At 36.6% G+C, this 25817-nt stretch overlaps 1 protein-coding gene across 2 annotated transcripts; it reads right to left on the minus strand.

Moving 5' to 3' along the window:
* Window positions 1-10517: 10517 nt before the first annotated feature.
* LOC110454686 (zygotic DNA replication licensing factor mcm6-like) lies at window positions 10518-24981 on the minus strand. 2 transcript variants are annotated; one of them, XM_021504336.1, is made up of 17 exons: window positions 24816-24981; window positions 24296-24439; window positions 23582-23692; window positions 23308-23470; window positions 22813-22952; window positions 22399-22511; window positions 21707-21852; window positions 21033-21183; window positions 19173-19318; window positions 18169-18414; window positions 17643-17798; window positions 17056-17184; window positions 15278-15439; window positions 14735-14861; window positions 14136-14273; window positions 13215-13354; window positions 10518-11002 (listed from the first exon to the last, which is right to left on the minus strand). In XM_021504336.1, the coding sequence occupies exons 1-17, from the start codon at window positions 24905-24907 to the stop codon at window positions 10898-10900; spliced, it is 2409 nt and encodes an 802-aa protein (XP_021360011.1). In that variant the 5' UTR covers window positions 24908-24981; the 3' UTR covers window positions 10518-10897. The 2 variants fall into 2 exon arrangements, with proteins under 2 accessions (XP_021360011.1, XP_021360010.1); XM_021504335.1 differs by having other exon boundaries at window positions 14136-14288.
* Between the last annotated feature and the right edge of the window lie 836 nt (window positions 24982-25817).

Here is a 25817-nt window from a genome sequence, read left to right on the forward strand (position 1 = left end):
GCATGCATGACCTACATTCAAGTAGCAGTTCCCGATTGAGATAAACAGGGTGCATTTTCAATAAGAATACGACGTTGTGATAAGATCATATGTTCTATAAAGAAAAGTAATGATATTTACAAGCCATTCAAGTGCATTTGAGTCCAAAGTTACGCATAATAAAGACAGTAGGTCCGGTATATGATTCAATTTAGTACCAGTGACTACCGCTAGAGGCCGTCTGTGTGAAATCGACATTTATGAATGTCTGAGCTCATTAACTAAAGTAATACCAATAGCTGGCGGCTAACGCCTTAGCTAAAAACGTACATACTTATTATATTGCATGTTCTAGCATATGTTTCTGTAAAATCTGAATAAATGTTCAATATATACATACATATTTGTACCAACATCAACCCGAGTAACAACAGAAAGTTTAATAAATGCGCAGTTGAAGAAATCAAACTACAAATTGTTATGAAATCAAATATATTTCTTTTCAATATAAGAAACGCATTGGATAACATGGCGGCATTTGTTATGGTATACATGTAAAGCATAGAGATGATATCCGTTTCCATGTTTTGACCTAGGAACTAAGTCCTCTGAAAGGGGACGTATCAACGGAAGGAGCAGTCCTGGTAACATGATTGTATTTGTCTCGCAATGTCCAATATGTGTATTTATCGTTATAGGGTGGAACAAAAACAATTGTTTTTAAGATATTATCAAACTTTCCTAATAGGCATTGGAGTTTGGACACAACCCATCAGCAGTGTATGGATTCATGAATATATTTGTCTGATGAGGTCGAGCATGGGTATACACGGTTATAGGATGGGATGCACCAACGCAGATACTTTATATCAAAGGGCCGGTTTCCAAAACGGCCCCTTCTCTTATTCAAATTTCCTGTTGGTGGTGCATTGCCCATGCCGTTGTGGTCACAAATCTATAAAGTATAAAGATTTAGGTCACTTGGTTTGTTTTTTATGGCTCCTCAAAGTTGTACCTTTCAGAAGCTGTCTAAGTGTTGATAAAATGTGCATGTTATGTAAAATATTAATGAAAATCTAATCAAATGATGGTCACCGTAAAGAATACATTCATGGCATGATTGTGACAAAAAATCATGTTTCCATCGCGCCATTTGGCTGTTTTATGGAAGAAACAATCTCAAAAATGCCATTTTCGATGATAACATTTTAGACACAAAAACTGTGTTTTTTAGAGAATACACCCTTTTATGGGCGTTGGATGCAAACCAATTTTTATCCTATTAAACAGTACGTAATATGCTATTGATGAGAGGAAAAATCATCAAAATGTAAGTGGTGGAACATTTTCAAATGTTGGGTTGAATTAGCCTATGGTTGAATTGCCGATTTTCGACTTTCTTTAGATAATTAACAAAAAAACGAGAGTATTTGCTCGGTATGTTGAGAATATGTACACAGATATGAAAAAAAGTGAGAGAAACACTTTTTCATAAAAAAAATCCAAGATGGCTACTTCACAAGTCCCCGTGGTTGAAGACATTGGCTGACAAATAGACAGAACAACAAACAAAACGTGTTCCTTATGATTTTGGTTGGTTTTCGCATTTACGGGAGTGTTCATAGCTACGGGCGATTGTATAATACCTATATTTATAAGTTTGGTTAGTCACATGGTAACGGGGATCTTTCATATCGAGCCCCAAACATACTTTCGACATATGCACTCCGTTGCCGCATGGAAAACTATTTCAAGTTTTGTCGGAATTTCTTTACCTGTGGTTGTAATGGTCGAGGGTTTTCCAGCGTCCTGTAATACCCAAGGTAGTACAAGATACTGGAGATGTGCGCACACATTCCCATCGTTCTCTCTCCAACTGGGCACTGGCAGTAGTAGTCCTTTATTGGGGCCTCAACATCGGGTGAAACGGTGAACCGTATCCAAACGTTATATTTCGTTTGGCTTTTGTGTCGAGAATGTATTTGACATCGGAGAAGGTCTGGGGAGTGCTGGTAAAGCCACACCTCATAGTCTCCGTCATCACTTAAATGTTCGGCGATGTAACCAGGAGCCAGAGATATCTGATACGTTCCACACGTAATGGTTCTCAAGTAATCAAGATCGAGACGGGGAAACAGTACGGAAGATGCATCCATCTTGACAAACTCGGACCTTGCCCGTCTAGATAGATCCGGATCTGTCTTGACTCTCTGAGCTAAACCATTCGGTGTTGTCAAACGGTCCTTCATACGTTCAGCCATTAGCCTATCTTTGGCATCTCTCTCTGGAGATCTCTGGTAGATCGGTCCTCTAATACCATTCAGACAGGCTGTGACGGTTCGAAGCAAAGCCTCGATGACATTGATAAAGCTGTTAGACACCAATTGCGTTCGGAAGAACGTCCAGTGTTTCAGACGACCATGATAGGATTCCACAATCCACCTCGATTTGGTGATAGTTCTGTCAAGATTTGCTTGGACGTCAGAATGTTGACTTTGACCGGGTTTCAGGTATGACGGCATGCTAGCATTGAGGCCAGAGGCTTCGAGAACTGGTAGGACATCTCTAAAACCTCGGTCAACGACAACGTTGTCGTCTGGTTGTAGCCAAGTAACTAGCTTGTCCATGACTTTTTTTGTAATTGTAGCATCATTTTCGCTGCCAGTGAATGGTCCTACTGTGTCCAGAATGTAGCCATCTGGTAAGGCGATGCTCATGAATTTGAGATAGTTTCTCTTCTTCTGGCCACAGTAGGACATTCTCTGGAGCTTGTGGTCGGAGCTTTTCTGGATATAAATATAGGTGCCATCTAATATGGCAGTGGCTTTATCTCCAAAAAATGCTTCTGAAAAGACAGTATTGTGCCCGAGCAACTGTTCTCTTGTCAAGTGATCCGGACCTAGAAATTGTGGGACTATCGATGTGTCTAATGCCTGTACTATGGAGTGGAAAGTTTTGGACACACTTGACTTGGAAATTCCAAAAAGAGAAGAACACTGACTCCAGGAAATGTCGGTTTTCAGTTTTACCCAGAACAGTAATAGAGCATCGTGTGTAGTCTTGGTATATATACCAGATGAAAGATATGGGGAACAGTGCGAGTGGATTTCGAGGAACTGATCTTTGGACCAACCTGTCCAGGCCATGCATGCCGAGTCATCAAGAGAAGAAAAGCTTATTGTAAACGCAGACTGGTTCTGTGAAAGGACGTGCGACACCTCTAGGAGGTCATTAATGATTTCGGACGATTTTGATGGTAACTGAGATTCCAAGGAACCTCTACCATCAAGGACAACCTCTGTAGACGGATCTAAGTCGTTACCAATAAGGTGAATGGAGCAGACGCGGGATGAGGTGGGACACCACAGTTTGTGTGAATAGATCAGGTGATGTCTTGCACGTTTTGGTAAGACTGATGATTTTGTTCCATTTCTTGCAAAGGTAACAAGACAGAGACAGCATTTTTTGTGTGAAGATGATCCATTCAAAAGATCATGAAGGGTCAGCAACGGCAGGATATGGGACGGGGAGTCGTCTTCTTCCTCTATTTCCTGGTTCTGCTCGGGTTCAGGTTCAGGCTGATTTTTGTTCCGAAGATACTTCATGTAGCACTTCTGGCAAATAAGTGCTTGTTCCTTTGCTGACATCAATCCTTGTTGCACCAGCGTATCTAGGAGCCATTTATATTGTGGACTATTTACATTGCGTGCACTTCTGTTCTTATTGCCACTACGTTTCTTGAAGTATACTTGACACCCTTCTCCAACACATTTACCCTCCATCTTGAAACAATAACGATTGGTTTATGAAGCGTCGATAAAGTAACAAAATAGCAAGCCACCGATGATTGCTGTAAACAGCTAATACTTAGTAGTTTGGTACAATTATGCGAAAATGTGTGATAAATAACGAACAACTAATTACACAAAATAACAAGACAATATAATAAATCACATTCAATACCTCCAAGAAGCGCAGAATTGATTGATTACTTAGAACAAAATAAAGTATTTCATATGGATAATCTATCTATTCGATGTGGCGTGGTCGGCAGGCACAAAGAAAGTGAGACAAGTCAGGGTCCCAACCCTGACAGAGCCACAACGCTTTGGAGATGGGACAATAAAACAAGGAAAGTGAGACAAGAATAGCTAGCGTCGAGTCAATGATTCCGTAAACGTATAGACAAAGACAAGAAGATACGGATAAATGTACAAGGCCACACGATCAGAAAATTCAGAAGAGGACAACTTGAGATAGAACAGTATTCATGTATCAGGGTGTCCTCAGTGTAAATCTTTATATCGATACTGTTTATTTAGTCGTTACACATCATAAAACTGTCATGAAAATATCCGCTCTGATATTCAATATAAAAGTTTGTATATAATAAGCTATATACAATATAGACAGACAAGGTTGTTACTCATTTCCCCTTTTCTTTCAATTTACAACCACATTCAGGCGGCGATATGAGAACGTTCCACCACATGGAATTAGCTGATTTTTGGTACACATATGAAACAAGTAAAGCTCTATCCGATTTTCTGATGGAAATTTGCATCCAAAACTATATAACGGGAGAAAATTGCAATTTTATGGCATTTTTCTTCATAATTGTGTCTCTGCAAGTGCATTTTCATCCGAGAATTTTTTTTTTTATGTTTTATGAATAAACACGATGTTTTGGAAATATTTATCAAAAGAAATTTATACTATGTTGCGAATTACAATTTCGAGATAACCTTCTTTTATTTACGAACTTATGTCTTTGATGCTGAAATTGACAACTTTATAAAAATACATTTTCACTGAAATTATGAAATCTGGGTGTCGGAAAGGTGTAAAATTATTCTTCGGAAAAGAAAAAAACAGTAGTTGAGCTAGATAAGAAATTATACGGGGGCAGGCTCCTATGGAGAATTAACATTACTGGAAACAGGCCCTTTGGTTAAATCTCTCTGTAATCAAAGGAGAAGGATTTTACCTCCATAACAACTTCGTGCACGCAGCCCTCTGTTCTCAAGGGGACACTAACACACCCTCCGTATATTCTACATTGAGTCGCCTGGGACCAAGATGCTCTTGACTTTATTTTGTTAAAATAACTTCATACTGGTGGCAGGATGGTTTTAAAAGATTTACTTCTATTTCTCCTATTGGATCACATCCCTTCGCCCCAATGGGGTCACACCTTCTATTTATAAAACAGTCTCCTTTGCAAGAGGATGCTTATGACAACTCTGGTTAAAATCCCTCTATTTGTATGGAAGGAGAAGGATTATAAAGATTTAACTCTATTTCTACTATCTGTCCCCACCCCTGCAGGTGGGTGATCGGGAAAAGAATACACCTGCTGTTACCTACTGCATGTATCGTAGGAACCCCTGCATAATCGGGTATTTGCTTTTGTGACCTCTACTTGGTGACACATAAAGAGACCAAAATAAATCTGCTGCACCTATTGCAACATTTGGAATCTTTATCTTTCTTTCTACTTCTACCTACCTTTTATTTCCTAGCACCTTGCTTGGCAACACCTCACTTTTGGCTTGAATGTTGAGTGTTCGTTCAGGTGTGGAAGACAATGGATTATGTCCCCACGCCGGGATGTACCAAAGTCCTTAAAAATAGTAGTTATTCCCTGCTCAACGTTCAGTATTAAGGGAAATGGCAACAACTGGTTCACCCGTTGTCAGTATAATGTGACCGGGCGGAATGCTGTACTGGGGGCATTCGGCAGGGCATTTCAGTGAGATAGCACTATAAAGTCGGCATCAGATCCGCGCTATCACAAGGAGGCAAGAACACCAACATACCCCGTCTCCTGCATACACACACATACACTACACACATGTGGGCAAGTCCTCAAATGACCTTAGACAAAGTTAAAAAAAATGGGATTTTGTTTTTGTGAACAAAAACATGTCTCCCCTTATTAGCCAATAGACAAACTTCGGTATAAAAAAAATAACAAAGGGCCATATCTCTTTATATAGTGGGGCACGACACCCGAATTTAGAATGCGACACTCTTACTTCCCTAGATACATTAAAACTATAGCAAGTGTGGTCGACGTAGGTGAAATAACATGGAAGTTATGCCGTGGACAAACTTAAGTATTAAAAATAAACAAATGGACATAACTCTGTAAATAGTGGGACACACAACCTGATTTTAGTGCGAGAGATTCCACTTTCCCATATACATAAATATGATAAGTTTGGTCAACGTAGGTGAAATAACATGGAACTTATGCTCCGGACAAACTTCGGTATTAAAAATAAACAAAGGGCCGTAACTCTGTATATGGTGAAGCACGAGACCTAGTTCGAGTACACTGCACACCGTCTGTGGTGATGCAGGTACTCTTCAGAGGTTTCAATCCCGTTCAAGTCTCGTTTTGATCTGGTGTAACGGGTTTTTGTAATATTTAACAAATTATGATCTAATAATTATGATTTAATAGCAAACACACATCTGAAAAAATGTCAAAAAAATAGATGCTTGGGTGTTTGTAGAACTTTTTTTACAAGAATTCAAAAAAAATGACCAATTAGGCGGCCATTTTGAAAATGTGTATTAATGTGTATTTCTTGCGCTTCAGAAAAGGCCAAAAATTCACCTTTTTGACACTAGATTGATCACTTAAATTGTCATTGTGTCGCCATTTTTAATTGTAAATTGTTCAATTTTGCTGCACAACTTTATAATGTTCAATACGATAAACATAATACGCAACAAAGTGGAAAAATATACATAATTGGTATTTGTTTTACATATTTAGTGTGACTGAAGCACTTTTGATTTTTGACCCCAAAAAAGATGAAAAATAACACAAATAATAATGGGACAAAAAAATCATTTTATCAATTCTAAAAAAAATTCATACATATTTGATAACACACTTGGAAAAAAGATCTATGGCGGAAATCATTTATGAAAACGGAAAAAAATATGTATGAGCGAAAATGCATAGAATAGATATAAAACAAATTATATATGAATTTTTGAACTGCTGAGTTATTAGGTATTGTTAATAATTATGATACTGCAAATATAGCCATATTCACTATATCTATGAAAGTGATGGGGTTTCCCAGACTGAGAAAAACAGTATCAATTCTTTCCCATCCGAGGACCAACTTTTGAATAAACTTTTTTATTCCGTGATGTAATATGCAAAAACAAATCGTTTTCCGGAAAAGTGGTCCTCCTTTGGGAAAATGCTCAATATAATGAAAAACAGTGGTGAGCGAGTTTCTTAAAACAACGACAGGTGTTTCTTGGGTTAAAACATCTTCCTTTATGTCCGAAGTAGCCGAATGTGTAACGCAGTTGACTTGTGACCAGACGAAATGAACGGTACAAGTTCGAATCCACGTTTTAGGTGGGTTTTTTAAATACTTGGGCATGATATCTTTTTCCTTAATTAAGTTGTAAAATATTTTTCAAATCAAACGAACATTTTATTTTATTTTAATAATATACTTATTTATTTATCTTCTATGCAATCATGTCAACAACTCATTGTACACGTGTACAGTACAGCTACGCTTTGTAGATAAGACATCATTTCAAATTATATTTATGAATTGTTTTACCCTCCAATTGACACTAGTGATTTTATCTATATACATTGTATATATAAGAACCAGTACTAATACAATATATCTCCCTTCATTCGAAGGGGAGACATAATAAAACCAAATCCTATCTTGTCTCCTGTCTATGGGTTTCCATGGAGGGGGCACACCTTTATTTATACAACACTTGGCCTACTTTATGATCGCGGGGCATTGTAATATTGTCTTAAGCTGCCTTCAAATTATGGTCGGTGATGCAATTTTGAAACATTTTAATTTGTAGAAATAACAAACCAAACTGTTCAGTTTGAATGCACTTTTATTTTATTGATGTTAAAAAATATTTACAAAATCATCAAATAAGATATATTTCATTCACATTAATTGTCGTATTTTCTACAATGCAGATGCACATTTAATTTACATTTTTTTTCAATTTTTGGCATCCTCTTCCAATCCACCATGGTTGGATTATGCCAGCAGATCTCCAAAATACAAATTTTATTTAACAGTCAAGAATCCAGGACTTAAATAGAACCCTAAATAGTTCTAATATAGAGCCCATCATAGCATGATTCCAGTAATACACATAAATGATGATTCATAACATAATATTTACATTCTGTATGCTTAGACCCATTGACAAAAATTACATTCATAAATGCATAACACAGGTGTTCATAGAATCTCAGCACGTGGGAACTGATAGTAACCTGATCACACTGCGTAGTAATACACTACAAAAACTACTCACTCGGAACGACCGACCTAGATGCTTAATTCTTACATCTTAAAATATTATTGAACTGTGCTTTGTGAAATATCCACGTATTCACGTGTCCTGTGCTACAAATAAACATTGAATATGGAACTACATTTTGTTGTGTTATTGTTGTTGACGGTTGCTAAGATCTCTCACGATAGTGTCACATTTCCCCGCGAAAAAACACTGTTCTCGCCACTGCGTTGCACCCGTGTATAAGCAGGAACAAACCCTGTTTATTTGTTTTATTCGTTGTTATATCGATCCACTGAAAGGATTCGTCAATGTAAATATAAGGAATGATATTTATTTTTTCAACATTTATGAGGTCATAACAACAATGGGTTTTTGGACATATTTTACATGAATCGCTAACGCGATTCATTCAATATGTCCATAAACCCATTGTTGTTATGACCTCATAAATGTTGAAAAAATAAAAATCATTCCTTAAATAATAACATTCTGTATGCTTAGACCCATTGACAAAAATTACATTCATAAATGCATAACACAGGTGTTCATAGAATCTCAGCACGTGGGAACTGATAGTAACCTGATCACACTGCGTAGTAATACACTACAAAAACTACTCACTCGGAACGACCGACCTAGATGCTTAATTCTTACATCTTAAAATATTATTGAACTGTGCTTTGTGAAATATCCACGTATTCACGTGTCCTGTGCTACAAATAAACATTGAATATGGAACTACATTTTGTTGTGTTATTGTTGTTGACGGTTGCTAAGATCTCTCACGATAGTGTCACATTTCCCCGCGAAAAAACACTGTTCTCGCCACTGCGTTGCACCCGTGTATAAGCAGGAACAAACCCTGTTTATTTGTTTTATTCGTTGTTATATCGATCCACTGAAAGGATTCGTCAATGTAAATATAAGGAATGATATTTATTTTTTCAACATTTATGAGGTCATAACAACAATGGGTTTTTGGACATATTTTACATGAATCGCTAACGCGATTCATTCAATATGTCCATAAACCCATTGTTGTTATGACCTCATAAATGTTGAAAAAATAAAAATCATTCCTTAAATAATAACATTCTGTATGCTTAGACCCATTGACAAAAATTACATTCATAAATGCATAACACAGGTGTTCATAGAATCTCAGCACGTGGGAACTGATAGTAACCTGATCACACTGCGTAGTAATACACTACAAAAACTACTCACTCGGAACGACCGACCTAGATGCTTAATTCTTACATCTTAAAATATTATTGAACTGTGCTTTGTGAAATATCCACGTATTCACGTGTCCTGTGCTACAAATAAACATTGAATATGGAACTACATTTTGTTGTGTTATTGTTGTTGACGGTTGCTAAGATCTCTCACGATAGTGTCACATTTCCCCGCGAAAAAACACTGTTCTCGCCACTGCGTTGCACCCGTGTATAAGCAGGAACAAACCCTGTTTATTTGTTTTATTCGTTGTTATATCGATCCACTGAAAGGATTCGTCAATGTAAATATAAGGAATGATATTTATTTTTTCAACATTTATGAGGTCATAACAACAATGGGTTTTTGGACATATTTTACATGAATCGCTAACGCGATTCATTCAATATGTCCATAAACCCATTGTTGTTATGACCTCATAAATGTTGAAAAAATAAAAATCATTCCTTAAATAATAACATTCTGTATGCTTAGACCCATTGACAAAAATTACATTCATAAATGCATAACACAGGTGTTCATAGAATCTCAGCACGTGGGAACTGATAGTAACCTGATCACACTGCGTAGTAATACACTACAAAAACTACTCACTCGGAACGACCGACCTAGATGCTTAATTCTTACATCTTAAAATATTATTGAACTGTGCTTTGTGAAATATCCACGTATTCACGTGTCCTGTGCTACAAATAAACATTGAATATGGAACTACATTTTGTTGTGTTATTGTTGTTGACGGTTGCTAAGATCTCTCACGATAGTGTCACATTTCCCCGCGAAAAAACACTGTTCTCGCCACTGCGTTGCACCCGTGTATAAGCAGGAACAAACCCTGTTTATTTGTTTTATTCGTTGTTATATCGATCCACTGAAAGGATTCGTCAATGTAAATATAAGGAATGATATTTATTTTTTCAACATTTATGAGGTCATAACAACAATGGGTTTTTGGACATATTTTACATGAATCGCTAACGCGATTCATTCAATATGTCCATAAACCCATTGTTGTTATGACCTCATAAATGTTGAAAAAATAAAAATCATTCCTTAAATATATACATTAATATCGCATAGCACTGACTAACGTAAACCATATGTCTATTTGTCTCCCTTATTGGAACTCTTTTGTGAAACTGTACCCGCAGGTCGTAACATATAATCCATTCCATGATATCAAAAGTAGTGTCATTAGAAAATTCATTTCAGAACTACTGCCTGCCGACATAGAGACATTATTCGGCTGAGCATTTACTCAATCGGGTTTGCCACGTCAATAAATCAGCACAATTGGACAAAGCCTTGGGGGCTTTTCACAAATCTTGTCATCTGTCTTATTTTTCTGCCCTCTTCAGTCCACCAGGTAGTTTGGATGGACAACAATGAATGGATCATCCTCCCGGACTAACCCTTCTCCTTTCAAACCAGTCTGGTTTAGTTCTATCAGAACGTGATCCTGCATCATACAAAAACAAGAATCAATAGATGTTCTAAATTCATTAACATATATTTTCAGTGCTTGAAACCACTTTCCAGAAGGATGGCTTTTCCACTTCCTTTTTCTTAGACAAGCAAGTTGTGTATAGATGTAATTCAGTATCTTTAGTAACTGTTAGGAGACTTTTTAAGGTGCAAACTACCCACAGATGTCTGACCAAAAACCTTTTCCCAAAATTGTTTGCCCCATAGAAAAAACCCACTGATCCCAGTCAAATCCAGTAGTACAAGATGACTTACAACTGTGTGATGAATCTTGCATGTTTTCCAGCAATGTTTGGGTTTCTTGACAAAATGGCAAAAAATAATTGCAAGTTTGGCAAAAATTATGATGCAGAACAAAATGACAGCAAAAGCAGCCGGCCATCCATCAACTTAGGACCAGCATTTTCCCCAGAATACATATAGGTCAATATTACAGCATGTAAACTTTCAACCGACTAATCTGTTGTTTTTGAGAACACAGCTGAAAGTCTGCCATATTGACAGCCCAACTGCCATTCTGATTCAAACCCAATTGCCAATTTCCTTAAAAACAACTAACCACTGATGAACAGTAACACTTGAAGGTCATAGGAGTGTATTGATAAACGGAAATAGGAAGTACATCCCTAGTTGAAAACCTAATGTAGGGAGACAGTATCACAATTTCCGCATATTCTAATGTTTAATATTTAACTGATGATTATATGTCTATTATTGACAGAACAGTGTGTTCTCTCAATATTAAAGTATTTCAAAGCAATCCAGACATTAATTCAGTTGTTTTTTTATCAATGAGTCACATGTGTCCATTTTTCTGTACTTCAGGAAACCAGCTACCTATTTCACTACTATGAATTTTTTCAAGAAAGATAACTCTTACATGTAATTATCATGGGTATATGGTTTTATTATAAAATGTCAATTTTTAATCGTTCATAGATCATTAATTTTACACAATTTTAGCATTTATTAAATTGATATACATAAATGCAATACTAATCTATGTCAGTATCATTTTTCTTGACATTGTTTTGCAAAAAATTGTGTCTTTCATTTTCTTTCAAAATTCACTCCTTTTTACATAAATTTCCAATTAACCCTTAGGCTGCTACATTGATTTCTATGTAAACGGACACCACTGTTAAATTAATTATTGGTGTTTATTTCAATTTACTTGATTTTTCAAATGTGCATAACTTGGAAAATATTTGTTATATGTGAAAAAAAGTTATATGAAAATTGTTCGTTGTTGTCTCTAGTTTATATTGCCGTTTTCAAATCTAAAGTTGCTTCAGTATTTACCTGTACAGGTGGTAATAAAGGTAAGAAAATGTGAAACTTTTAATTAATCGGATTTAAGCAAGAGGAAGATCATTTAAAAATTATTTTTGTCCGTAAATGTGATTGGCAAATGATAACAGAGATTATAAACTTCATTTTTGACATAAGACGCTGTATATTCACACGGAGATTCTCAGGTAATAAGGTCAGGTATTTCGTCAAGAATTGCATGTGATTTGCTACAGGTTTCAGGTTGCCATTAAATAAATTTACTGTCACAGTCGGCATATAGATATATCTTGGCAACGGTCTAGTTTATGATTAACTCACCAATAAAAAGTTTGAAGAAATAAATCGGCTCAAAACGTATCAATGTCAATGTTCAATTCGGCCTCACCTGCAGACGACATGTGCGCCTCGGTCCGCCGATATTTTCCTGTATGCGTAGAGCACAAAGCCATTTACTGGAAAGTTACATATTATGTAACACCGAAGTATTTCCACATCAACCATGCCAAACCCTTCAAAACCTTTATTATCATCGTAGGTGACGATGGAGAGTAAATGTTTACCATCATATGCATCGCTTCAATCTACACGTCAGCCATTTTTATGACTTATTTTTCGATTTGAAATTCTCTCGCACACCTTTGGTTATTACTAAGGTACACTGCCGTGAATATCGAAAGTAATGACAAAACAACCAATCAGAAGCCTTCTACTATACGCGTTCGGGTTTGGTATAGGAACAACCTGACTTCACACTTCCTGGCTACAGATCAAAACCTACAGGCCGAGAAACGACTATTGTCGTGCGTAGCAGCCTAAGGGTTAAAATCCTTAAAATTCTGACAACCATTTTTTTTTTTTTTTGTGGCAGAAATTTTCTTAAATTCTTTACTTACGTGTTGAACAAGTCTATCCAGAACTTTTTCTACAATTGTCTTCTTTTCCAATAACTCAGCCTCAGAATCTATCTCACTCTCCATCTCCCGGAGATACCAACTGACAAGGTCACTGCGCCTCATATTACTGGAGTCATCTTCTACAAATAAAATCATTATTATTTAACCATGTTTTATGTCATTGAGAAAAATTGAACATAAAAAAGTACAAGTGAACCCTTTCTAGGAAATGAGATATTTTGATTTGAAAGAATAATTTCCTGAACCCGAGTATTAAATGTGTAACATAATTTTTTCTCAGTTAACCATAATTAACAGACAAGAAAATTGTGACAGGGTCAAACAAATATATATATTTCTTTAAGACTGATGAAATGTAGTAAAATCTTGTCTTAACTCTGCAATGTTCCCATTTAACTTTGAGTTTAATTATGTCCCTTAGATCAACCAACTGCTAGGTTTGTGTAAACTCATGAAGGCAAGTAACACTTGGACAAATATTTAATCCATATGATTTTCATTTCGCATCGACACATAACATTGAATTTTACATGTAAGCATGCAAATCTCTTCACAAAGAACTGTCTCATAATGAGACTAACAGAGTTATAGAATTTCAATACAAGCCTTCACTAGAGAAATTTCAATCCCCTCCCCCAAGCCAATTTGGGGATACAGACAAACAGACATTATCATTCACAAATCAGGGCTTGCGCTGGCGGTCGCCACTGGCGAAACTAAAACATGACTGGCGATTTGAAACTGCTCTTGGCGACAATGATGTTGAGGGGCTTTTATTTAAGTTACTGTCGACAATAGAAAAAAACTTTGGCGATAACTGTTTCTAGAGTAATTGTTACAGGTAAATTTAGCCCCCGGACACCGCTTGTCAAATACAACATCTACAGGAATAACACACACCTTGTGTTTCTTCCTCCTGTCGCCTCATGTAAAGCACCATCAAATTGGCCATCTGTTTGTACTCATCGTAAGATAGCTTCAGTCCCTTCTTTGGCTGGGTAGCTGAAGCAGCATCTCCCTCTTGTGTAGGCTGTGGCTCTGCTGGTGTAGCATCTTTAAGAATCAGTTATACAACACTAGTCAGTCTCGTACTGATTTAAACCTCTTTTTATTGCCCATCTTTCAATATTCAAGTGGAGTATTGTCAAAATGGCAACATTTTTTCTAGAAAGTATATTAAAACTGTTGATACCTCTAAATTAAACCATTTTTTTTTCACTGATTTATTATAATAGAACAGAGAATTATTGTCCCTTGTAATATGAAGTGAATAATCGAGTCCTTTGTTGTAGGATCCATTTGTTAAAGGACTAAATAACAATCACGTTATTATATTGCGATTATTGAAACTGGTACTAGACCAAATTTAATTTTTTGAAGTGAAAATTTGATGGACATCTATTTAATTAACAAGATACTGTCCAGGTTAACCTCTGACCTAAAATTTATCAACAAATATAAAGGCTTCACAAATATGCTGATTGTGACCCCTGACCCACCGTCAATGTCCATCTCTTCTTGTTCCTGCTGCTGATCCTCCTCCTCCAAGTGAATGTCGGGCTGCTCCACACGGATGATTGACTTGTTCAGCAGGCGGAACGCTTCCTTCACATGCTTCGGCTGCACCTTAAGGATATAAATGACAAATTGTCACATCCTAATAAGTTAACTATTCTCTAGTTTGTAATGTTCTGTACGGCGTGTGTTATAGAGTAACTTAACCATGCTAGTCAGCCATGTTTTTTATTCTGTCCAGAACAAGGCAAGTAGGTAGATAGCTGATGAAGTAATTACCTGTGTAAATGGTCAAAAATCCAAAAGTAGAAAACTACAAGTTGATAAATTATCATTTTTTATTAAAACCTTTCCTCAATTATTTGGTGTACCGTACTTCCTACAATTTCACAAATAGGAACTAGTTTTAAATCTATCAATAAGTCTGATATTTCTATAAAAATGTTTTGCCAAAAATAAATTGATAAAAAAAAAAATCTATGTAAAATTGATTGCCCAATGACAGTATTTCATTTTACATCACTTACTTCGTCCTGACAGTGCAGCCGAGCCATTCCTTCAGACAAACGTATCATACTTTCAAGCTGACGGACTGTGATCCTCCAAGCCGACTTTGCTGCCCCTGTGCCGTCCCTTTGTCGAAGGTGTTTGTACTCCTCAATCATATACTCTTGTGCCTCCTTGTTAATCTGTTAAAAATTACCATGCTATTGTATAATAAAAGTATAAATGGACAAATGTCTGCAGTTTTTATAAACCCCATCCCTTATAAGCAATATACTTTTAATGAAAACAACACAAGTTCAGATTCAAGCCTTAACTTACCACCATTTCCTATCTGAACTATTGACAATCAGGATCAAAATAATACAAGTTTGTTTGCCAAAAGTAATCATTCAGACATACCGCTTTTAACTCATTCACCCCTGAAATATTGTAATGAACCATTCCAATCTTTGAATTATAGGTCTTCAATTGTCTTCAGGGGCGAATGAGTTAATAGAAGTGGTAACATAATTCAGGTTGCTACAAATATGACGAAACTCATTTATAGTCAAACCTAAAAAATTAACAAGTTATATCTATTTGTTACCGGAATTTAAACTGGTGGGCAAACATGAGATATCCTGTATTACATTGAGTTTAAACTGGTGGGCAAACATGTGATATCGTGTATTACATTGAGTTTAAACTGGTGGGCAAACAAGAGATATCCTGTATTACATTGGGTTTAAACTGGTGGGCAAACATGTGATATCCTGTATTACATTGAGGTTAAACTGGTGGGCAAACAAGAGATATCCTGTATTACATTGGTTTTAAACTGGTTGGGCAAACATGTGATATCCTGTACATTGTATTACATTGAGTTTATACTGGTGGGCAAACAGAGATATCCTGTATTACATTGAGGTTAAACTGGTGGGCAAACAAGAGATATCCTGTATTACATTGGGTTTAAACTGGTGGGCAAACATGTGATATCCTGTACATTGTATTACATTGAGTTTAAACTGGTGGGCAAACAAAGATATCCTGTATTTCATTGAGTTTAAACTGGTGGGCAAACATGTGATATCGTGTATTACATTGAGTTTAAACTGGTGGGCAAACAGAGGTATCCTGTATTACATTGAGTTTAAACTGGTGGGCAAACAGAGGTATCCTGTATTACATTGAGTTTAAACTGGTGGGCAAACAAGAGATATCCTGTATTACATTGGGTTTAAACTGGTGGGCAAACATGTGATATCCTGTACATTGTATTACATTGAGTTTAAACTGGTGGGCAAACAGAGGTATCCTGTATTACATTGAGTTTAAACTGGTGGGCAAACAAAGATATCCTGTATTTCATTGAGTTTAAACTGGTGGGCAAACATGTGATATCGTGTATTACATTGAGTTTAAACTGGTGGGCAAACAAAGATATCGTGTATTTCATTGAGTTTAAACTGGTGGGCAAACATGTGATATCGTGTATTACATTGAGTTTAAACTGGTGGGCAAACATGAGATATCCTGTATTACATCGAGTTTAAACTGGTGGGCAAACATGAGATATCCTGTATTACATTGAGCTTAAACTGGTGGGCAAACATGAGATATCCTGTATTACATTGAGTTTAAACTGGTGGGAAAACAGGAGATATCCTGTATTACATTGAGTTTTGTATTACTGTAGGTTTAAACTGGCAGGCAAACAAAATATCTTGCATTTAGTTTGGGTTTGAACTGGTGGGGAAACCCAATATATCTTGAATTACTTTGGGTTTTAAAGAAAACACGAGACAGCTTGTACTACCTTGGGTTTGAACTGGCGGGCAAACATGAGATATCTAGTAATGTCCTCGACCGAGTAGATCCTCTCGACGGACTCCTCCTGGCGACTGTGTAGATCCACAATACGACGAGCAATGGCATAGTCCGTCACCTACACAAACAGATGGTTACAGATCAGTCATTAGTATACTCATCATGAAGACATAGTTGCTTGCTTCGAAGTTAAACATTTGTCACACTGATAAAGTATAAATTTACTCCCAATAGAATTAATTTATACTTTGAAATTGTTTGGAGTACTGATGGAAGGAAAGGTTTTATTATCAGCAAATATTTCCATCTTCTGATGCATTTAGCTACATTTATCAACGAATGTCCAAAGAGAAAAAAAAAGTATATGCCAGACAGGAAATCTTGAAGCATTTTCCTTATAGAAGCAGTGTATGAAGTGCAAGTGGAAAATAAGTTTTAACTAGAGTAACAGTGACCTTGAACTCTGGACACATGGGTTGGGTTTCAGATTTAAGGTACTTGAAAGCCCTAATCATAATGTCCTCTCTAATCTTTGTTAGTGATATAAAAAATAACAAATTGTGGTTTGTACTGTACCTCATTACACTCATCAACCAAGATGAAGAACAGGTCAAAACGTGACATGATAGGAGCAGTCAGGGTGATGTTCTGTTTGAGCGATTTTGTCCTATCGTATCGTCCACCAATCGGATTAGCAGCAGCCAATATTGATGTTCTGGCATTCAATGTGGCCTAGAAATAAAAGTCAATTTTGTTAAAAGATCTCTCAATAATCTGAAAACCTGATGCAAGGAGGACAATATTCTTGATCAGTTCTATGTTTGCAGTGGGTTTTTATCTGAATTTTACAACATCTGTTCCTACATAAATAAGGAAAATACAGAACAACTTTTATCAAAATTGTCAAGATCTTCTTCATTTTCACTTCATTTTGGGAAAATGAAGCAGCCTACATTCAGTGGTAAAACTAGGCAAAAATAATGATTGGTTTAAAAACAAAAACTAAGTTTCCTACTGTTACCCTATTCCATTTTTATGACATACATTAGAACAAGAAACATGGAATCTACCCGAACAGCTATCATTCACTGGAGTTACCTACCCTGACGCCAGCCTTGGTGATGGAGATCGTCTGCTGTTCCATCGCCTCGTGAATAGCTACCTGGTCCTTGGGGTCCATCTTGTCAAACTCATCTATACAGCAGACACCGTTGTCAGCCAACATAAGGGCACCTGCCTCTATGACAAACTCGTGGGATTCCTCATCTTTAACCACAGCAGCAGTCAGACCAGCTGCAGTACTGGCCTTGCCACTGGTGTATACTGCCCTGGGGCTGAACTCTTCTACCTATGTAACATACAGGCCACAATATTAGTTGATTTCTTTACCAGGAGTGAATGTAACCTTAAGTTCATTGGATTGTCGCTCATCTTTCTTCTGAGATATTTGTTTTGATAATCACTCTTCTCAATTTTGTGTTGCACACTTGGCTTCTCAGTTTTAAATGTACTTTCTTTTTAGTTGGAAGTCTAGCACACTGCCTGACCTAACATGTAACTTGTTTGCTACTTTCCAGGAATAAAACTTTTATTCAAAGAATCAAATGTACAATAAAGTTTTACATCATTTTTTCCCTGTACAAAAAAATCACATATTCTGAGGAAACAGGAGACTTTGAATTAAAAACTAAAGGTAAATAAACCCATGACATAAAATGATATAGTATTACCTGTTTTAGGAACTGACTTTTGGCTGTACTAGGGTCGCCAACTATTAAAAACTAAAGGTAAATAAACCCATGACATAAAATGATATAGTATTACCTGTTTTAGGAACTGACTTTTGGCTGTACTAGGGTCGCCAAGAATTAAAAACTAAAGGTAAATAAACCCATGACATAAAATGATATAGTATTACCTGTTTTAGGAACTGACTTTTGGCTGTACTAGGGTCGCCAACTATTAAAAACTAAAGGTAAATAAACCCATGACATAAAATGATATAGTATTACCTGTTTTAGGAACTGACTTTTGGCTGTACTAGGGTCGCCAACTATTAAAAACTAAAGGTAAATAAACCCATGACATAAAATGATATAGTATTACCTGTTTTAGGAACTGACTTTTGGCTGTACTAGGGTCGCCAACTATGCATATGTTGATATCACCACGGAGATTGGTTTTTTCTGTTGTAACCTTCGGAACCCCACCGAACAACATGAGAAGCACGCCTCTCTTGATTTCTTCGCTACCTGATGGCAAGAAATTTTAAGTCATCAACACACATAACAAAGTTAGTCAGACAGTTTCATAAGCTAGTTTCCTTGTCCTATCTCTGTAAGTTCAGGGGTTTCAAAAGATTTCAAGTTGAAGGTATCTTGCACAAAGTAACTAACTCACTTCAGTAAATTTTAAAATACCTTATAGCAATCCTGATCATCTATTATTTCATGACCATGACAGTAGCCAGTAAAGAATGTACTTGGAAGGTAAATTTAAAATTATGTAAACTAGCTACAAAATTAAACCCCGGTATGTTAGGGCTATTACAGAAAAGGATACAGAAGCAGAAAAGTGCTTTCAGACTAGGGGAAGCAGCCGTTAGACGGCTGTAGATCAGGCCGGGGGGGCCGGCCCCTCCATTTGTAGGTTTTGATCGGTAGCCAGGAAGTGTGAAGTCGGGTTGTTGCTATACCAAACCCGAACATGTATAGTAGAAGGCTTCTGATTGGTTGTTTTGTCATTACTTTCGATATTCCCAGCAGTGTACCCTAGTAATGACCAAAGGTGCTCGAGATAATCACTTCATTTATGACACAAGACGCTGTACATTTACACGGAGATTCTCAGGTAAAAAGGTCAGGTATTTCATCAAGAATTGCATGCGATTTGCTACAGGTTTCAGGTCGTCATTCAATATATTTACTGTCACAGTCGGCATATAGATATATCTTAGCTACGGTCTAGTTTATGATTAAATCATCGATAAATAGTTTGAAGAAATCAATCGGCTCAAAACATATCAATGTCAATGTTCAATTCGGCCTCACCTGCAGACGACATGTGCGCCTCGGTCCGCCAATATTTTCATGTTTGCGTAGGGCACAAAGCTGTTCATTGGAAAGTTACATGTTATGTTACACCGAGGTATTTCCACATCAACCATGTCAAGCCCTTCAAAACCTTTATTATCATCGTAGGTGACGCTGGAGAATAAATGTTAACCATCATATTCATCACTTCAATCTACACGTCCGCCATTTTTATGATGTTTTTTCCGATTTGAAATTCTCTTGCACACTGTTTATTACTAGGGTACATTGCCGGGAATATCGAATGTAATGACAAAACAACCAATCAGAAGCTTTCTACGCTTTCGGGTTTGGTATCGCAACAGTCGGCTTTCACACTTCCTGTTTACTGATCAAAAACCTACAGACCGAGCGCCACTATTGTCGTGCGCAGCACCGACGGCCCGACTTTTCGAAACCACTATTGTGGCGCTTGCAGCCTTAGGGTTAAAAAGGGAGTGTTTTGTATTTGTGGTGTTTTTTTTATATTGTTAACTTTCTATACAACTTGATTTCACCACACAACTTGTGAGTTACAGGTAAGATCAGGCGAGATTAACTCACTCGATGGGTCTCGGCCAAAACTGTCATGCTCTAACTCTTGTTACAAATATAACGCTTGATTGACACGCTGCTGTTATAAGTGTTAAACTCTGTGATTGTGACGATAAGTTCACCGTTTATCATGACTTGCGTCTAAATGTAAATACAGCATGGATTTGTAATCAAATTAATAGTTTATTTCATATTTTCGTTTAATTAATATTTTGTGTGCTTCAAATTTTGGTGGGATTATATTTCGTGTTTTTTTATAAAACCATGAAATAAACGAAATTAAATCTCCAACGAAATATTATGCTTTTACAGTACTTTGACCCTAATTACAGTGTCTTACCATGTATCGTAGGGAACAGACTGGAACACATATTGTGGTAAAGATTTTTATCCATGCTCATGTCATATACTTTCTGCCATTCATCATCTGTCATCTGTTTTTTAATAGTCTCGGCTGTCATCTCCTCATCTTTCATATCTCGGCCACCAAACTGTAAAGAAAAAAATATCCAGATTTCATAAATAGAGACTCACAGGTAACGACCAACTTCATCTTATTGTGGCTAAAACTGCCACAGGTATTAGCCAAACTTCATCTTAATGTGGGTAAAACTGCCAAAAACCTTCCGTTGTCAATTGGCAAGGTAGACTAGTAAATTATGCCTAAAAGGATTTAACAAGTGTAGTGCAACTGTCCATAACAAATTAGCCAACCCCATTGTGCGAGTCAAAGTGGCAGTAGAGCAAAAATATCTGCTTTCAAGAACAAGATCTTTTGACTATTTCTACACACATTAATTTGAATGGGAAAGTTAATTCACGCCTTATCAGCCCTCAATGTTGACACCAAGCAGACAGTGCACTGTCTGCCTCAACCTAGGGAAAAGTCTTGTATGTTGATCGATAATGTATGGAACAAGTGTTTTTGACTTATCCGACTACTGTCCAGCTTTCCTTGTAATTTTTCTGGGAAACAGTTTAACACTGTACATGCTTAGACATAGGCAGACATACCCTTGGGTTACTAGAGGACACGGTACACGCCAGGAAAGCCAGTCTGTAGGTAAGGTCCCGTACTCCAAGCGCCTTCAGCCCTCGCACACCTTCTGTCTCATAACCTTCATTTCCACGCACCCTGGATGATGTCTCAGAATGAGCTCCTGATAGTTAAAAACATTTGTAATCTTGTTAATTTCTGAAAGGATAGTTTGTATGAACACTAACTATAGCATAAATATCATTGGGGATGATTTCATTAATGATTGTTATTTACTAGGATAAACACTTCTTTTCAAAACCTGGCCTACATTAAATTATTGTTTGTTTCCCCTTTGCCGACCAAAATCATAAAACCATGGGTAGGTAGATACGGAAATTATATTTTTCAATTTTGTTTTTATTTATACTGTAAGTAGTAACTTAAAATTCAAACAGAATACCAGTAGTCTAGACAAGTATGATTGTTTTTTTAAACAATTACAAAAAAAAAAAAAAAAAATCTTTCTGGAAAATGTCAATAAAATATTTTGAGCAAGAGATATTTTGGTAGGTAGGTAGATAAAGGGGAAACAAACAATTTATGTTATGCCCCTCTAATTTGCACTTTTGCTTGACACATGCCTTACTATGTAAAAAGTGAAACACTGCCAACATTTTGCAAGTGTCTAAAAAGTTACCACAAAGCTGATGCCACTATTATTACTCACCTGGTGTTGAGATGGTCCCCACATCTGGGACCACAATCAGGGTACCTGTGAAGTCACATTTGTCTCCTGCTTGTGCTGTTTCCACAGCCTCGGCTCGAAGTATAACCTCAACACTGACCAACACATGAAACACAATATTTAATCAACAAATAGCCACTCATTTTTTTCTTGATCAGCTTATTTCAGTTTTTTTTTATTTCCTTTTATTCGTTTCGTTTACTTTTCATTGCTTGAATACTGTAGAGATTTTCAAACTTAGATCCGAAAGAACTGTTAACAAGACCTAAACTTGCTGCACTGAATCAAAATTTGTAACATTTGTAGTTCAATATTTTAGAAAACCTCTTCTTTTCCCTTTTGTATAACTTGCCAATTTCAATCTAATTTGGCTCCAATAGGCAGTTTCTGGCTTACCTTCTAGGAATGCTTCCTCTAGGGAGTTCTGCCTGTGTTTCTTGTATCCGCACTTTTTGGAAATCCACAAATTTTGATTTGTTTACATCTAACATGAACCGTGCCCTATTGTTGCACACAGGATTCCTGCAAATGGTTGGCTGAAAAATACAAAAAACTGGTATGATATTTAAAATTAAATGACTTTTGCCTGAAAATGCACTTAACATGCACCAAAAAAACCACCAAAAAAACCCACCATTCAATTAAAAAGAAATACCCTCCCCCCACCCCACTTACCAAATGAATGCTGACAAATAGGCTTCAGTTAAAACATTAAGTTTGTATTTGGACCAACTACAAATATTTAAATACTGCCAATAGGCTAGTCTATTTCTTTGTTGTTGTTTAATTTCTCTCATTCCTAAAATGACCAGCTTTTGTGAAGTATGCACAACTGTAATGAAAAACAGTCGCGTTAGAAGAAACACATTTTTATTCAGGCCATACTGTTACCTGTGTGTATTTGAACTGTTGCTCCACATCTTTGATGACAGTTCTACAATCTAGACACATGAATGTACCACTGACCAGCTCTGGATGGACGGGATGTGTCCGCACAACCTGACCAATGATTCTAAGCAATGTCCCAACTTTAGCCGTAGTCATCTCTCTGACCCTGAGAAGATAAGTGCACTTAATTAATACATCAAAATTGGTTGTGTTTATTTCATAAAAGGTTTTACCTTAAATAGGATAACATCACGACACATTTTTTTCAGAAACTTACTTGAGTCTAGTGGGAACATCTGTGAAGCTGACATAAAACTCCTTTGCAGGTGGTATCTGACCCCAATCTTTCGCATAATTACGGACAGCACGACAGAGAAATGGATATACTCTGAAAGTGAAATTTGCTTTATGTGAACCTTGTTTCGATAATGCACTTGCTGATAAAGTGTTTAAATATAACATGAACTAAATGCAGATTTTAATGAAAACAGAAAGGCAGTGTTCTTCAGAGTTGGTATGGTACTTATAGTCTTTTTCTCCTAGTATATATATATATATATATATCAAAGTAAAATCAATCTCAAAATTCAATCTCTGTCTAGTCTAGAAAGGGAACATTTTCTTTAACATGTACGGAGAAAAACTGTACATAAAGTAAAACATGTCTGTTTACCTCAAACAAACATTACTATGTACAACATCCATCATGTATGATTTTGTAGGAATCATGTGCTGTTGTAACCAAAAGCTAACTGTAACTGTCCTACATTCCCACACCATTTCAGCTTAAACAGTAAAAATAAAAAGGTTTACAGAACACAGTGTTTTCAACAGGTGGTCGACTTGTTCACATGGTACAGTATACATATTTTCTAAAAACAGCCGGTTGGTTCAGAGTTCATGAATTCATCAAAAAGCAGGTAACTTTTGTCGGTAATTGGCTTTTAGCATGAACAATGGCATACGACTTTAAAATAGAAATCTCGTTCACCTGTAGTACTCCTCTAGAATGGTAGTAGACAGCTGCTGGTTGAACTTTTCCACATCTTCAAAGCTTACTGTAAGTGTGTTTCTTTCTGGTCTGATCAATTCTTGAACTTCTGACAAGTATTTTTGTTCGCCATCTACAGAAAATCTACAAATAAAACATATATTTAATCAGTAAAATTTAATTTACCACGCATGTAACATGCAAGATTAGATAATGTATTACCGATGCGAAAAGTTTCATGCATAAAATAAATGCAATTCCCACCGACACAACATATCACCAGGGCCATATGACGCAAATCGGGTTGATTTCCAGTTATTTCCAGTAATCATAGAGGGTGTAAGATTGTGTGCATTAGCATCACCATCAGAAAATGACAAACTGCGTCAGATGCCTACCATTTCCAACTGGTCCAGTTTTTCTCGCATTTTTATAGAAAAGTTTGGAGACTTGGATCGGGCTCAAATGCAAAAAGATTTTCTTCGAAACTTAATAATGAAATAATAAAAATGTATCTTACTCTTCCAAAAAGTCCTGAAATAGTTTCTGACATCTTTCGCCAACCTGATCTTTCACTTGGTTAGTCCTGACAGCTTGTTCGGCAACATCCATGGCGAAACGTAAGCAACGTGTTTACAGTACACACAATGACTTCTTTCCCGCCAGATTTGTCACGTGACTGTCAGTTATTACTTCATTCGGAATACGTCTAATTCACTATTAAGATACGAGATAGATCGAACGCAAATTACCATTGTAGACTTGTCTAGTCACGAAAATATTAGAAACTACATTTTGCATTACGGTTAATGTCTTATTTTTTTGACTGTCACGGGGTAGAGAATATAAGTCCGGTACCTGAAAATTGAAATTCACGGTTCCGTCTTCTTTCTTTACCAGAAAAGTGTCTAGGAAGGGCATTGTGTCTTTCAGGCACGTAACAACCTACATATTGTATGTAGCAAAAAAGCCCGGGCTTACACATCATTTTTGACAAAATAAAAAAAATATAAACGCAACATAGACTATATGATATAACATATTAAAAAGCAATGACAGATGTTTTGTATCTGCTATAAAGACCGCCAACTAAAATGCTTCGTTGCAATCAAAGTCTCTAACAAATGTAGAACTGAGGGTAGCATATTCATTCGGCATGGTAATCGCGCCAGTGAAACTCTAGTCTTGCTAATTATCGGTGTACTTAAACACTAACTCTAGTTTTCCCCTTGAAATAAAGTGTTTCTAGGTGGGGTTTTTTACCGCTTTTATACATATAAAGGGAACAATATGGTTGGTAGCCTGGCTTCAATCATTTGACATGGTAACCGTGTCAGTGCAACTCTAGCTATGCAAATTATTGGTATACACATAGAACTCACTAGCCCCCCGCCCCCGTAAAATAAACTGTTCATATGATTTTATCCCCTTTATTAATACAAAATACATATGGAATGGTCATAAACCATGGCTTTATATTTTACACATTGACCAGTATATCGGTTCTTATGTACATTCTGTT

This window comes from Mizuhopecten yessoensis, unplaced genomic scaffold (genome assembly GCF_002113885.1).
Source record: "Mizuhopecten yessoensis strain PY_sf001 unplaced genomic scaffold, ASM211388v2 scaffold8019, whole genome shotgun sequence".
In the NCBI taxonomy this organism is placed as follows: Eukaryota; Metazoa; Mollusca; class Bivalvia; order Pectinida; family Pectinidae; genus Mizuhopecten; species Mizuhopecten yessoensis.